This window comes from Hevea brasiliensis, chromosome 11 (assembly GCF_030052815.1).
Source record: "Hevea brasiliensis isolate MT/VB/25A 57/8 chromosome 11, ASM3005281v1, whole genome shotgun sequence".
NCBI lineage: Eukaryota > Viridiplantae > Streptophyta > Magnoliopsida > Malpighiales > Euphorbiaceae > Hevea > Hevea brasiliensis.
The window spans coordinates 2196045-2210809 of NC_079503.1; the positions used below are offsets into that span (position 1 = coordinate 2196045).

The 14765-nt window shown below is 34.6% G+C and overlaps 3 protein-coding genes across 12 annotated transcripts; all 3 read right to left on the minus strand.

Annotated features, from left to right (window-relative positions):
* Positions 1–1811: 1811 nt before the first annotated feature.
* Positions 1812–2735, minus strand: LOC110657859 (uncharacterized). Its single transcript, XM_021815263.2, has one exon. The coding sequence runs from the start codon at positions 2733–2735 to the stop codon at positions 1812–1814; it is 924 nt and encodes a 307-aa protein (XP_021670955.2).
* Positions 2736–3083: 348 nt separating this feature from the next.
* Positions 3084–10179, minus strand: LOC110657858 (peptidyl-prolyl cis-trans isomerase CYP95). Of its 10 annotated transcripts, none has more exons than XM_058129636.1 (14): positions 10132–10179; positions 9074–9166; positions 8897–8951; positions 8577–8665; positions 8244–8268; positions 7788–7826; positions 7356–7473; positions 7068–7195; positions 6530–6896; positions 5405–5523; positions 4940–5147; positions 4077–4850; positions 3829–3897; positions 3084–3636 (listed from the first exon to the last, which is right to left on the minus strand). In XM_058129636.1, exons 2-14 carry the CDS (start codon positions 9149–9151, stop codon positions 3321–3323), a joined length of 2385 nt encoding a protein of 794 aa, XP_057985619.1. In that variant the 5' UTR covers positions 9152–9166; positions 10132–10179; the 3' UTR covers positions 3084–3320. The 10 variants fall into 10 exon arrangements, with proteins under 10 accessions (XP_057985619.1, XP_057985618.1, XP_057985620.1 ...); XM_058129635.1 differs by having other exon boundaries at positions 10029–10166; XM_058129637.1 differs by lacking the exon at positions 10132–10179 and adding an exon at positions 9891–10029.
* Positions 10180–12103: 1924 nt separating this feature from the next.
* Positions 12104–14064, minus strand: LOC110657814 (ammonium transporter 2 member 5-like). The gene is made up of 3 exons (XM_021815178.2): positions 13360–14064; positions 12843–13128; positions 12104–12766 (listed from the first exon to the last, which is right to left on the minus strand). The coding sequence occupies exons 1-3, from the start codon at positions 13984–13986 to the stop codon at positions 12210–12212; spliced, it is 1470 nt and encodes a 489-aa protein (XP_021670870.2). The 5' UTR covers positions 13987–14064; the 3' UTR covers positions 12104–12209.
* Positions 14065–14765: the final 701 nt, after the last annotated feature.

A 14765-nucleotide genomic window follows, 5' to 3' on the forward strand; every position in this document is an offset into this window, starting at 1 on the left:
ACTTTTAAACTTCAATTAAACATTTTTAATACCTGCTAGAAATGCTCACCACCTTCACAAAGTAAGAAAATTATTTTAAAATCCCTTGTAGTGTATCTAATGAGTTATCGGTAGATGAAGTTCGATAATTCATTATGTATACTAAGAGATCAAGTTATGCCTTACAGAGGGATAATGTGTGACAAATATAGTCTAATTATTTATCACTACGCTAAAATAGTAATTATATAAATAGAAAAAATTAGTTTATATACATCAATTAATTAATTAATTAATTAACTTGAAGAGAAAAATATTTTTTTCCCTTAATACAATTTTCCCATAAATATGTTTCAATCAATTAAAAATTATTCCTTTAGAAGTTGGCATTTCCACAATAGGTAATGATGTATAATATAAAATGACTCATAGTTTAAGTGGGAAGGAAGAAATACTCCATTTATAATTATGAATAATAATTTGGGGTAGAGAATTAAGAGCTTTTGAAAATTTCAACTCTTCCCACACCCCACACTAATAGAAAGAGTCTCATTGTTGCAAAATCTTTTGTATTGTGTTGCCTTTTTGGAATAAACATATATAAGATGGGACTAAATCAAATTTTCATTTTTGCCTTTGTCATAAGTTGTATGCTTAGAACTTTATATTTATGTTAAACCTATTCTTTTAGTTTTTCAAATAAAAAGTAAAATATTTAATTGTATATAAATTATAATATAAGGATAAGTTAATTTTTTGTTATTTTAATACATGTAAATATAATATAATAAAAGTATATTTGTATTTTATATATGTATGACATGTTTAATTTTGAAAAAATTACTCATCTTGCGATTGAATGGAAAATTTAAAATGTGGGATTTGAATTTGATAAAATTATAAATTTTTCTTTGATTAATTATAATCATTAATATATATATAGAGAGTGTGAATTTGAAATGATTTATAAAATAAAGTCATTCGAAATTCATTCCAAAAAAAGTTCTTTATTAATAAAATGGTGTTATTTGAAATTCACATTTAATTAACAATTTATATTAAAATCAAATTCAAATATTTTATTTAAAATTTTGATTTTCAAACATAGTATTGTAATATTTAACTTTATATAATCTACACACACCTAATACCTTATCCAATCTACTTTTAAATAATTTAATTAGTTATAATAAAATCAATTGCACACGCATATGTATAATCACTAATTAGAATGTACATTTATAATTAAGGATTAAAATGTATGTGATATAATATATTAAAATACATATAATTTAACATCTTAATTTTTTGTTTAAAAAAAAAATCTTAATTTTATTTATGGTGTGAAAAAAACTTGCTTTTTATAAAATAATTATAAACAAAATTAATATATTTTAATATTATAAAATATAATAATTAACATAAATGAGTTAAATTTGATTAAATGAACTGACTCATTAGCTTTAATAAATTGAGTATTAATGAATTTGGACTTAGTTCATGAAGAAAATGAATCAAGTTAAATTAAATTTTTATTAAATTGAATCATGAGCAGTTTAATTTATTTACAGCCTTATCAATAAGTTTTAACTTAATAATATTGTCAAACTATGAAATTTCAAACTCAAATAAATTAAAGTCAAATTGAAAAATATATAACCATCTAATTTGAGGAGACACTTGCAATAGGGATATTGAAATCTTGAGTTATTACTTAATAATTAAAATTTTTTTAGGACATTAATTATTAGAGTAATTATTAATTATAATTTGCTCTTAATCATCTGATAAAAAAAAAATCGCATGGGTTGTCCTAGTATCATCTCTAGACTCTAGTACCACTGGAGAAACATTGAATTTCCATCAATACCAGGATCCGAGCTAGCCTCTGTCATCTTCTTCATTAGCTGAGCAGCCTTCTCTCTAGCCTTCGATGATCCTCTCACAGAGAGATCAGCTAGCACTGTCGATAACTCTGGCAGCCTTAGAGCATCTCTCACGCACCCTTCACTTTCATCAAATATACGAAGAAGAATTTCACCTGCACCTTCCTTGCTCAACATACATCTTCGTTTTAAAACTTCAACCATGCAACTCACTATTCGCTCTCTTCCAATTATGGCATTCAATCCTTCCTCGAACCTAACAAGAAGTACTAGAATAGCCAGTGAACTTCCTGCTAAATCCTCACCATCAGGGCTCTCTATTATGCCCATGAGTACTGGGACTGCTCCTGAACGTACAGCTAATGTGCAATTCCCATGGAACTGCACAAGCTCAGCTAATGAACTGAGGAGATGATGGGAAGCAGGACCACGGGGTCCTGAAATAGCATCCACAAGAATCTGGATGGTACCTGCCACCCCAAATTTAGCCTTATTCTTGTCCAGCATTGCCAAGCTGCAGACTAAAGAGCAAGCTAATCGGCTTGATTCTGGGGATCTTGGAGAGATGATTATTGAATTTAGGCGAAGAATGGTATTCATATCTGCAAGAGACTGCTTCAGATCAAGATTTAGCGAGAGATTGAAGAGGATGGCCAATGCGAGTGTTTCGATGATCGGAGAGGAAGATTTGGTGAGCATGATAAAATTTGATATGGCACCTTCTGTCTGTGCAAGCAAGCTCCGGTTTTGGAGACTCACCTTAGTCATGGAAGCCAAGTTATACAGAGCTTTCTGCTGAACCTCAACAGAGTCGGATCGTGCATCAGAAAGATATTCAAGAATGGCTTCTCGAAGCCGAGCTACAGGCATGATTAGGTGGCCGCAATTTCAGGAGGCAGATAACTGATGACACGTATTAAACATTGTTCCGACTAATGTAATCAAGCTATAAATAATGATGCAGAGCTGGGAGGATCGAAGTTTTCAATGTTCAGTAGCATTGGAAAAACCTCCATTTCTTAAGTTTCAGTTCTTGCTGTCAACGATTACTCCGATAATCTCAAAATTCAAACCATATAATACCATTTGCCGTACTATTAAATTAATCTATTATCGTGGACAAATACGAAACTCCAGTGGGCTGGGGCATTGTGAGTTTCAAAAGGTGGAGGGTACTACAAGCTGACAGTGCTGTGACTAAAATTTCAAACATAATCCTATCGTCGAGTCATGCAATATTTATTACTAAAAAAATCCTGGTAACAAACCAAAGATTACCCAAAAGCATACTCAGAAACAACTACATAGCCTCTAGGAAAAACGATCAAAACAGCAATTTATGTCCAGAAGGCAATACACCGAGGGCCCTTGTCCATCAGAACAATCAAGCTTGTGAATATACATTAGAAGTCTACGCTTGTCCTGACCAAAACGTCATCTTCATTACATCCTTGTTCACCTTTGACAAGAATCAGGTGAACCATCTTCGTAGGACACCAGGCCCCTCCTCCCACTAGGACTTCCTGATGATGACCTTGATCCGTCTCTGCTTGCTCGTTTAGGAGACTGGGAGTCCAATGATGACTGTGATACTGACAGGCTCCGACTACGAGAAGGAGACCTTTCAGCCCGTGGAGAGGCACAAGACCTAGGTGCATCAACAGGGGAACGACTACAAACTGGGCTATGACTAGGACTGTAGCGACGGCTACGGTAGCGAGGGCTTCGTGATACAGATGGGCTCCTTGTTCTTCTCCTGCCTCTATATCTGCTAAGAGTATTAAGGGAAGATATTAAGTTGGCATGATGCAAAAATAAAAATCCTACTCAGTTAAAGCACTCAAGAATTCAATAAAAGAAAAAAAAAAAAAAAAGAGAGAAGAAATTCCCAAAGCCACCCATGCCAATAAAGCATTTCTAGGGTCACCATGTAGATTCAAATGAACAAGTGCAGACCACCAACCTAGGAGGAGTTCTTCCTCTTGGTGGGCTTCGATACCGCCTAGGTGAATATCTCCTGTAACTTGAATATCTAGAAAGAATCATAAACAGTTTGTTAGCAAAGGTGGCTGACATTGACAAAATAACGAGTAGAAAAATGCACTGCATGGTTAAACATGTTACCATCATACTAGCAATAGACACAAAGAGGTAAGAATTGTAGACTAAAAAAGGGATAAAAGAATTGACAAAAAAAGGCTCAATAGTCACCTGTCACGGTCGCTTCTGCTATATCGGTATGATCTAACAGAAGAGCGATCTACAGAAGGGGTTCTGTATCGCCTAGCATAAGAGTACCGTTGACTAAAACCACGCCCTCTTCTAATGCGTTTGGGAGACCCATCAGGGGAAACACTTCTTGACAAACTTCTTCGAACAGGAGGAGATCTTGCCCTACGTATGGGCCTAGGGCTTCTTGAATAGCTACGACGATTGTTCCTACTTGGAGCCCTAAATGGACTTCTACTAACACTTCTCTTTGAAGGAACCCTACCAGAGCTTCTGCTAATGCTTCTACGAGATGATCTAACTGGGCTTCTGCTAGTGCTTCGCCGATAAGACCTAACCGGGCTTCTGCTAAATCCTCTTCGAGAAGACCTAACAGGACTTCTGCTAATTGATTTTCGTGATGATGCTCTAGGTGTGCTCCTGCTCTTGCTTCTTCGAGGAGGAGATCGAACAGGGCTCCTGCCTGTGCTTCTTCGATAATGAGATCTCACAGGGCTCTTGCTAACGCTTCTAGCCTTTTTGCCCCTCACTGGACTTCTGCTGAAACTTCTAGCTGGACTTCTGCTGATGCTTCTAGCAGGACTTCTGCTGCTACCACTTCTAGCAGGACTTCTGCTGAAACTCCTCCGTGAGATATGTGGTGGACTCCTGCTCATGCTTCTCTTTGGACTAACACTTGGACTCTTGCTCAGACTCCTTCTGGGTCTAATACTCATACTCTTACTCATGGTCCTCTTGGGACTCATGCTTCGGCTCCTGCTCATCAACTTTTAATAAAATACCGGATCTGGATGAATCGGTAAGCATAAAGAATAACTGAGGTGTGAGAAGAATGGAAAGTAGACCTAGATTTGCCCGGATGATCGTCTACAACATCAGGTAATCCATCTTCACTTCTGTCAGATGTAGCATCTGCCTCAATGCCATTGCTCCGCCGCCCTCCATTTTCCTTAGGGGATCCACCCTCTTCCTTTTTGAGTATATCTTGTTCTTCCCTCATTTTATGAGGCAAGGAAGCATCTTCCTCCAGAACCACCGGCAACTGATCCCCTGCTGAACATTGAATAAAACAAATGATTAAGATTAGTCTAATATGATACTCATAGCACAACAATCTCCAATGAAATGATGACCAACAGTGCAAGATACAAACACCACCAGTAAAGAATAAAGTTAACAAGGAGAATGTGCAGTGTCATCAGATAACAAGTAGAACAAACTATTGAAATGCTCCAACCCTGTTTAGAGACAGAAAACGATACAAGTAAAATGATTAAAAAAATTACAGATAAGATGAGTCTGAGTAATACCATTTTTCATCGAAGCATCTTTACGTCTTCGATCTTTCGCCTGGACTTCAAGATCATCATCATCAGAGCTGCCTCCACTTTTACTCTCACTCTCATCATCAGTAAGGCTATCTGATGCCCTAAGATTTAGATTAAGAAAATTAATAATGCCATGCAAAAAAGACATCACTGTCAAATCACAAAACGGAGTGTAAAGCTATTGGGTAAAAAATTAAGGCTAACAGGCTCCAAAACTAAAACATAACAGTAACAGTTCAAGCATCTAATGGAAAGTACTTCCCATAGACATTACCTAACCATTTTGAACTAAGATAGACAGGTGCATATGTATAATTACAATGTGAGAAGGGAAATGGATTTGCAGGAAAATGATTGCAGTTGCAATTTGACACAAATCCTTTCAATCAAAATGCAGATACCAGTTACCAATAATACCTTCCTAGAGAAAACGAAAAAAAAAAAATCCATATGGATTATGTGATGGTACAGACACATTTTTTTGGGCATACAAAGTCCTTAAGAATCCCCCTTTCTTTGTGGTAATAAGATGTCTTTTTAAGAAGCAGGCAATTTTCCTGGCTTTTTTGTACAATGTACACTTATAATTCAAAGAGTTTTTGAGGCAATGTCATATTTAGCATGATTGAAGGCAAGCACTATAATTGTTAGTGCCTTTATATATTGTTTAGTTTAGGCAGAAACCTCCTCCAAGCTTTATTCCACAACCCTTTTCATCAATAATATTTATTTTCTTACTGGAAAAGGATACAAGCATTTGTGCCCACAAAAGTATCAATTCTAAACACTGGAAGAGAGATAATGAAGTACTTTATAGAAATAAAGAAGCTCCATACCACACAGAGTATAGTTATCTAGTTATCCTATAAAAATAGTACCTCAAAGCACGGACAAATATCCAGGCAGACATTTCTACCAAATTATCTATGAAAGACAATGATTCAGTCTATCCAGAATAATCTATTAGCAATTTATCAAAGACCAATTTCTTTTTTCTTCAATATTGTAGCATGGACAACTGAACTGAAGAGAAAACTCATGTAAAATAAAATTGAACCGAAGAAAAACTGTGTATAAAATAAAATTAATACAAGTTGTGATAAATACCTTCTTGATCTACGTCTGGATCTCTTGTCACGTTTCTTTTGCCTTTTTTCACGCCGTTTCTCTCTTCTTTTTCCACGTCTATACTTGTCTCTTTTAGAAGATCTCTTTCTCTTCTTACGCCTTTCATCACTTGAGGAACTAATATCAGATGAGGACATATAAGAGTCAGAATCACTATCAGACTCGGATGATCCCATATCAGAATCATATGAACTCTCTGACTCAGATGAGTGGCATCTTCTCCTCTTCTTCTTTCTGTCTCTTGATGATTTCTTGTGCTTTCCTTTCTTTCGCGCTTCATGACTATCAGAATCAGACAAAGCATCCTTTCCCATTTTAAGTTTATGTACTTTCTTCTTGTCCGCACCTAAAAGCACATAATTGACAGTTTGACGTACAAATCAAAAAGAAGATTCCACCACCACAAACATAAATTCAAATGCAAATATAAAGAGAAAGGAAATTATTCAGTAGCACTTACTGGCATATCAAATGAAATTGAATGAAAGTAAAAGACACATGCCTCCAGGATTCTTACCCTCCTTAAATTCACCACAATTGATTATTTTCACTGTTACCAATGGTCTCCCTTCTTCATCGCCTACACTTTCAATTTTTTTCAGCACTTCATCTCCTTGTACAAGCTTCCCAAAGGCTACATACTTCCTATCATATGATACCACACAGACAACGCCCAAATATCACAAATTAAATCACACATCAAATAACTGAAGAATCTGATCATTAATAAAAACCACTTTATACAAAACAAAGTTTTAATGTGAATCTCCCAAAGGTGTTGAAATTCAAGGAATAGAGAACCAACCTATCAAGAAGATGATTAGCCTTAAAGGTAATGATAAATTGAGAACCTAGTGTGTCACGGTCAGCAATTGACATTGACAGAAGACCAGGACCATCATGCTTAAGCCTTGGAGTCTCATCTGAAACAGTGAGACAATCACCACGTGTCACTATATTGAGGTGGGGGGGAAGAAATTTTTTGCCTCGCGAAAAAAGAATCAAAAGTACAATTCCAATGGTTTGCTCACTCACACACACCAATATTGACAGGCATCAAGCCAACAAGTAAACTATTTCCCATAAAAACTATTATGAAAAGGGTATTTATTGCAAAAGTTATCACAATGCAAAAGCAACAGTTTCCATCCACTTCCTTGGACCCAAACCTATAACCATAACATCAACAATTTAAGGGGAGGGGATTGAATAAACAAGAAGGCTTGGGAATTCTCACCTGGAAACTTTCCCCCGTAAATGCTCTCTCCACCAGACCCTGCAAAAGGAAAATAAGCAAATAATTTCAAACTATGAAAAGGGAATAAGAACACATCAAGACAGTTTCATCACCTACAATTTTTATACTTCTTAGATGACAGATTACATCATCCAAAATTTTAAACAGTGAATCTTAAGCAAATATAACTTTCAGTCAATTAATAATACATTGCTCGTGTATTAGAATTTAGATCATGTTCTTACCATGAGAAGACCAATGGTACCACATAACTTTCAATATTTAAATATTTGCAATGCTCCAAATTTTGCGAAAACTATAAAATTAGTACTAATTCCAATTTTTTTAAAAAAAGTCTAAAAACAAGGCACTATGCAACATAGGGACTGTATAAAATGAAATCATCCAAAACAAATGCATTACTGATGCACATAATAACAGTCATGGAACACATACCATCCCGCTTAACAAAATCGCCACCCTGCAAGATAAGCACAAAATTATTAGTCCACTGATAACCAGAAACATGTGTCTGATGAAAATTCGGTTGGACACTATAAGCATAGTAAATTTTGAGGATGGACAACTCAGTAAGTACAACCTTAAAACTACATCACAAGAAAAGCAGTCGTGACCATCAGCCCTGTGTCCTACAGCATAAACAAGGGTAACTGACTAAAAGACAGACCACTTCTAAGCCACGATGAACAAGAAAACTAAGCACAGAAGTAAATTTAGAACCAACCTATATAAGAAACCTTTAAATGTACATAAGGTATAAAAACAAACCTGAGCCATGGAACCCTTTATAATGCAATGGAAAAAGGAACCCTTGTAGTGCAATGGCCTGCCACTTTCAGGACCAATTCCCTTCTCCCCTGAAGATGTGGAGATACAATCAGAAAACTGCTAATCCACTGGTATTATTATCTCTATGATCAATACCAACCTCCATCATTAAAATACCACTAAAATTTAGGTAGTTGAAAATTTTGTGTGAACAGAAGGCATTGCATCCCAAAAAATTCATCATACTATCAATCAACAGTAAAAATTACATACACAAAAGACCAATTAATCATAAAGCTAATTTAGCTCTTCTTTATCACCTGTACAAAGGGCATGGAAATTTTCTGCAGTCTTGGGAGCAATATCATAGAAAAGCTGCAGAATTAAAGACCGCCGAAAATTTAAGCACACTTGAAAGCCAAAGTAAATAAAAATAACCTACCGATGCAATGAAATTACACGGTATCCACGTATTTACTTGATTAATATAATTTTACCTCAAAAACCATCCTTTCAAAAGGATCGCCATCAACAGACACATCCATAAAAACCAATGGATTCTTCTTTTTTGCCATCTTCTACGTTCCCCCCTATCAAAGCTCAAGCCAGGGTAACAAATGAGCAACTAATGCATTTATGAATGAAGAAAACCAAATTATGTTTGTAGCTAGAAAGAAGAAATATATAACTCTTCAAACAATTAACAATAATGCCCAGAAATAACAATCTAAATTTACTTCAAATTCTCCAGTTCATAAACGGCAGTTGTCTGTCTGAAGATGCTGTAAGCATAATAGATTCCCATTTAAAGCAATTAATATGTGTGTGTGTGTGTGTGTGTGTGTGTGTGTGTGTGTGTTAAAATGAGCAAAGCAATTGAGAGTCAGTACCAAAGCAGTCATGAGTAAAAACTCAGGAACAGAAACAAAAATGAAAAGAGAATAAATGGAACTAAGCTTACATCAAGCAATGCAAAACAATTATTTTAGTATAGATCATAATAGATCTAAAACTTACAAGAAATCAAGCTACACAAAATCAATAAACCATCATTTCCTTAATCATTTCCATACACTCACATCGTCTGTGAACAGATACGTAATGCGAACACCCTAGACAACGAAACTGACAAAAATCAACAAAAAAACAAAATCCCAGCCAAATTAACCAAAATCCTTAAACCCTAGCTAGATTCCCACAAACCCTAGAGCATAAATCCCAAAAATCAGACAACCATATCGAGTATTGAAAGCATAATGGGCAAATATAACGCAAATTCAAGACATAAAAAAAAAAGTAGGGGGAAAAACCTACACACAATTTTACGAAGTAAGTTTCATTACGTTTGGATCATAAAAGAGAATAAGAAGAATGATTGAAAATCATGAAGAAGAAGATACACATAGCAGGGATGAGAAATGAGAAAGAGGCAAAGAGAAACCCTAGGTTCACCTGAAAGAGACGCAGAGCCACAAAAAAAAATATAATAATAATAATAATAATAATAATAATAATACGATATGAGAGGAAAAAATGAGTTAAGGTGAAGGAAAACCTAGCTCTAAGCTTCTTCGAGTTTCTAGCTTCTGCTGATGTGATTAAATTCCATGATTGCCCTTATGGTTTGTCTGAATTGCACCTTGCGCCTCCTGGAACGACTGACGAGTCACCTAACCCAATTATGAGTGGGCTTGGGCCCTGTAGTGTCTCAAATGGCCCATGTTATTTGAAGGAAATTTTATATTTTCACCTCATACCAATTCAAAGTTATAAAATTTTAAATTCAAATCTTAATTAAAATTAAATAAATTAAAAAAATATTATAATTTATTTATATTATGCAGTCTAAATTATAAAAAAAAAAATTATAAAGTTAATATCAGTAAAATATATAATTATATCGACTTTAAATTTTAAAAGTCAATTATTTAAAATAAAATAAAATAATGCTTAAAATGAGATGTTTTACAATAATTTAATTCATTTAATGATCCACTATTTTAAAATCCAAGAAATTGAATTTGAAAATTTTAAATTTGTTCTTATATAAATTATAAGTAAAATGAAATATTTTTAATTATTTCCAGTAATAGAGTCTAACAAAATTCTAGTATAATATTCTGAATAAGAGGGATGTGATTCCAATGACAACACAAATAATAATTTCAAAAGTTATTTTGAACGGCAAAAAATAATTATATAGCAATTTCAATTAATTTGAAATTAAATTTTAATTTAGTAATGAAATTTAATTTAATTATATTATAATTATCTGCAAAATTATGAAATTTAAGTTTGAGTTTCTTCCGAAATTAAATGAAAAAAAAGTATCATAGTCATTATGATAGGATAAATTTTAATAATCGCACTTAAACTTTAAGTGTTATAATATAGTCATCCTCTAAAAATAAAAATATAATATAAAACTTTTTGACTCTTAATAACCGATTTATAAGTAACACGTTAACGTAGATAATAAAAAATGGTGATAATTTCGATAATTGCTGCTATTTTTTGATGCCAAAGTCTCTCTAATCAGTTATTATACATTTAGTATTTTATTATCTCATATAGTTAAAATTCTTTTTATAATTAATCTGTGATAAAAAAAATTATAACTGGTTTTATCACTATCATATAGAGGAGAGAGAATTATTCACGTCACTGTTATTTTGGATTATATATTTAATTGTGTAATTTCAAAGTTAAGGAGTTTTATATTATATTTTTTAAATTTATAGACGATTCTGCTATAACTCCTAAATTACTCTTAAAATTTATCTCATTATGATATAGGGACAAAAAAAAAAAAAGAAAAGGGAAATGAAAGGGAAAAGGAAAAGAGAGGCAACATCTAGGGATGAAAACGGATTGGGTATTCGCAAAAATCACCCTATCCAAATCCGAACCCGATTAATATTATTAAAACCCAAACTCGTCCTAAACTCAATTAAAATTTATTCTCAATTATCTGAATTAATTCCAAACCCCAACAAAAAACCGAACTCATTTAATTTTATATATTTTGATTAATATTTTGCATAAAAATTATTTTGATTAATATTTTATATTTTAAAATTTTAATAACTTCATAAATATTTAAATTTCATTTTATATAAAATAAAATATATAAAAATTTATAAATATTATTATAAAAAATATATATTTATATTCAATTAAGTATTTATATAAACAGGTTCGGGCAACAGATATCCAACATGTAAAACTCAAACCCGTTACGAGTATTATTTTTTAAGCCTAAAACCCATTTTAAATCCGATTATATAAAATTCAAATCCATCCCTATTGAGATTCCGTCGGATTGAGTACCCGCAAAAACCCGACCCATTACCATCCTTAGCAACATCCTCGTAATTTCATCATCAAAACATTCTCTATGTCAATGGAAAACAGCAATGGCAACAAGTAGTAGTTTAGAATTGATTATAGTTGTTTTCACTTCAACGAATCTATAATAATTGACTTATTTCATAGGAAATCAAGCAAAAAAAGTACAGAAAAAATGATTAGATTAAAAAGGATTTACGCAAGCATACGAAGAACGACAGGGTACAATTTATGCTTGCTAGGCAAACGTTTCATCTTGTTAAGTAGACACATTTTGCAAGGATCTCATGTCATCTCAACTTCGCTAGCTGCTGCCTTCCTCTTTGTCACCGGCAATTCAGTCTCAGGATTCCCTGAATTAGGATACCAGGAGCTATCTTGCCTGTGTCCATCACCCCATATAGCGTAAGCTTCTTCCCCATGAACAGCTTCATCGCCAATCTCCATATCCTGATCAGACATTCTTAGAGGCACCACGAATTGGATCAAGAGACATATTATGCTCGTGACAATAACATTTATGGTCATAACATACAAAATTCCCAGAAACTGAATTCCTATTTGTCTAAACCCTGCATGGATTTGTCGCATTTGAAAACCGTAAAATAGGCCAACATACTGGCCATATGACCCAGAGAACAAATAGCATAGCCGGGGTTCTGCGAAGAGGCCCGTGAGGATTCCACCTAGGCTTCCTGCAATGGCATGTGTGTGTAAAATAGCCATTGTGTCGTCAATCTTTTGAAGGAGCTTGGACTTATTGTGGACAACCATCATTGTGAACCAAGGAATTGAACCTGAGCATAGCCCCATAATTATTGCTGCCCATCCTTGCACAACCCCTGAATCAAATAGCTGGTCAAAATCATTACTCAGTTTTAAAACCAAGAAGTGCGTGTCTTATGATAATGGGCTTACCAGCTGCAGGAGTGATGCAGACTAAACCAGTGATCATGCCTTGAATAGCACCAATAACAGAAGCTTTGCCAAAATATAAGATGTCCAGTGCGAGCCAAGTAAGCAAGCTAGTGGCAGTACACAAATGGGTGTTCAAGACGGCTAGGGAAGCATCAACGCTTGCTGCATAAGGGTCTCCTCCATTAAATCCTGTCCACCCCATCCAGAGCAGTCCTGCCCCAGCTAACATAAGAATGATGTTGTTTGGAGGGCATCTCTCCCTGTCCTTGGCTAGGCGAGGACCAACCTAAAGTGCAGCAAAATTAGCAAATAGAAATTGACAATACGTGCAATGGATCAATAGCTAAAGAAGTGGCTGATATATATTCCAAACATCCGAATAATGTCCATGAGAAGCTATTCTTTGTTTTTTTTTTTTTTTTCAATTGAGACAACTCTCATTATTAGAAGCAGTTCTTTGTTAATGTAAAGATTTAATGCACGTCAATTGGCAAGCAAGGGTGGGAGAAGTAGTTACCCAGTAGGCTGCTGTGAAACCTGCAACTCCAGCTGACAAATGAATTACAAAGCCACCAGAATAATCTATTAGCCCATTTTTGAAGAGAAAACCTTTAGGACACCATATGCTAAATGCTACAAAAGAGTATGAAAATGTTAACCAAAGCGGCACAAACATCATCCAGGCGTAAAAATTCATCCGCCCCAGCAAGGCACCAGCAATCAAAATTAAAGTAATCGCTGCAAAAACAGACTGGAAAAACACCATGGTTGCATTGGGGAACTTGCCAAGGAATGCTTGGTCAAGGAGGAATTGTTGGTCAAGGGCAACATTGGCCTTCCCCCAGAAGGGTACAAGCTCTTCGCCAAAAGACATCCTGTAGCCCCAAGAAACCCAACAGAAAAGCACACAAGCGAAGGCATAAAACGCCATGAAAGCAGAGTTGATAGCCCATTTCTTCTTCACCCCTCCACCATATAGAATAACAAGCCCTGGAATGCTTTGTAGACCAACAAGAGTTGCTGCTGTTAGTTGCCAAGCATTATCTGCTTTGCTCATCCATGAGGGGGTAGCTTCATCAAAAGCCAGACCAGAAGGAAGACTTAAAGGGGCTGGGGCTCGAGCTGGTACCAGGAGTTTTTCCATTTTTCACTTTAATTGAAGAATTAAGTTAGAAGGCAAAGCAAGTGCGTACATGATACATGTTCTGGTATTGGTGGGTTATATCTAGGAGTATAATAGTTTTGAATCGATTATGACGATAAGCTGTCACCGTGTTGGTATCATTTTTATCATTTAATTTACTTTTTAATTAATCTTCGTTGTCATATGTGGTTTCATGTGTTCTTAGTTCACATCTGTTAGCTTCACCATTTTCCTTTTCAACTCTTGGCGAGTAATCCAACCAATGCGAATGATGATTCCTAAGATTCCTTCTTTCATTTTCCAATCACAATATTCCTAAGATTCCTTCTTTCATTTTCCAATAACGATAATATAGTAATTTTTTTGTTACTTCTGTGTGGTGTGCATGTAGTGTTGCCTCTCCCTTTGCACTAATTACTTCTTGTGCCGAAAAGAATCTGGTGCTTTGCGATAACAACCAAACGAGTTCCCTTTTAGATCCAAAAACTTATTACAACGTGTATTTTTAGAAATTTAATTTGATTAAATTTTAATAATATATAACCAAATTTTTAATAAATTTAAATTTAATAATAATAGTTCTCATGAATTCAAATTTGATTTTAAATTTTATATATCGAACACTCATTATTTGAATATATTTATATAAATAATTTGTCACGACCCAACCTATGGGCGGGACCGGCACTAGGACCTGGGACAGCCTAAAGCCCCCGAGGCCCGTAGTAAGCCTAACTATTCCTTAACTTAACTCTAAGGCCCATTTAGGCCCAATTTCA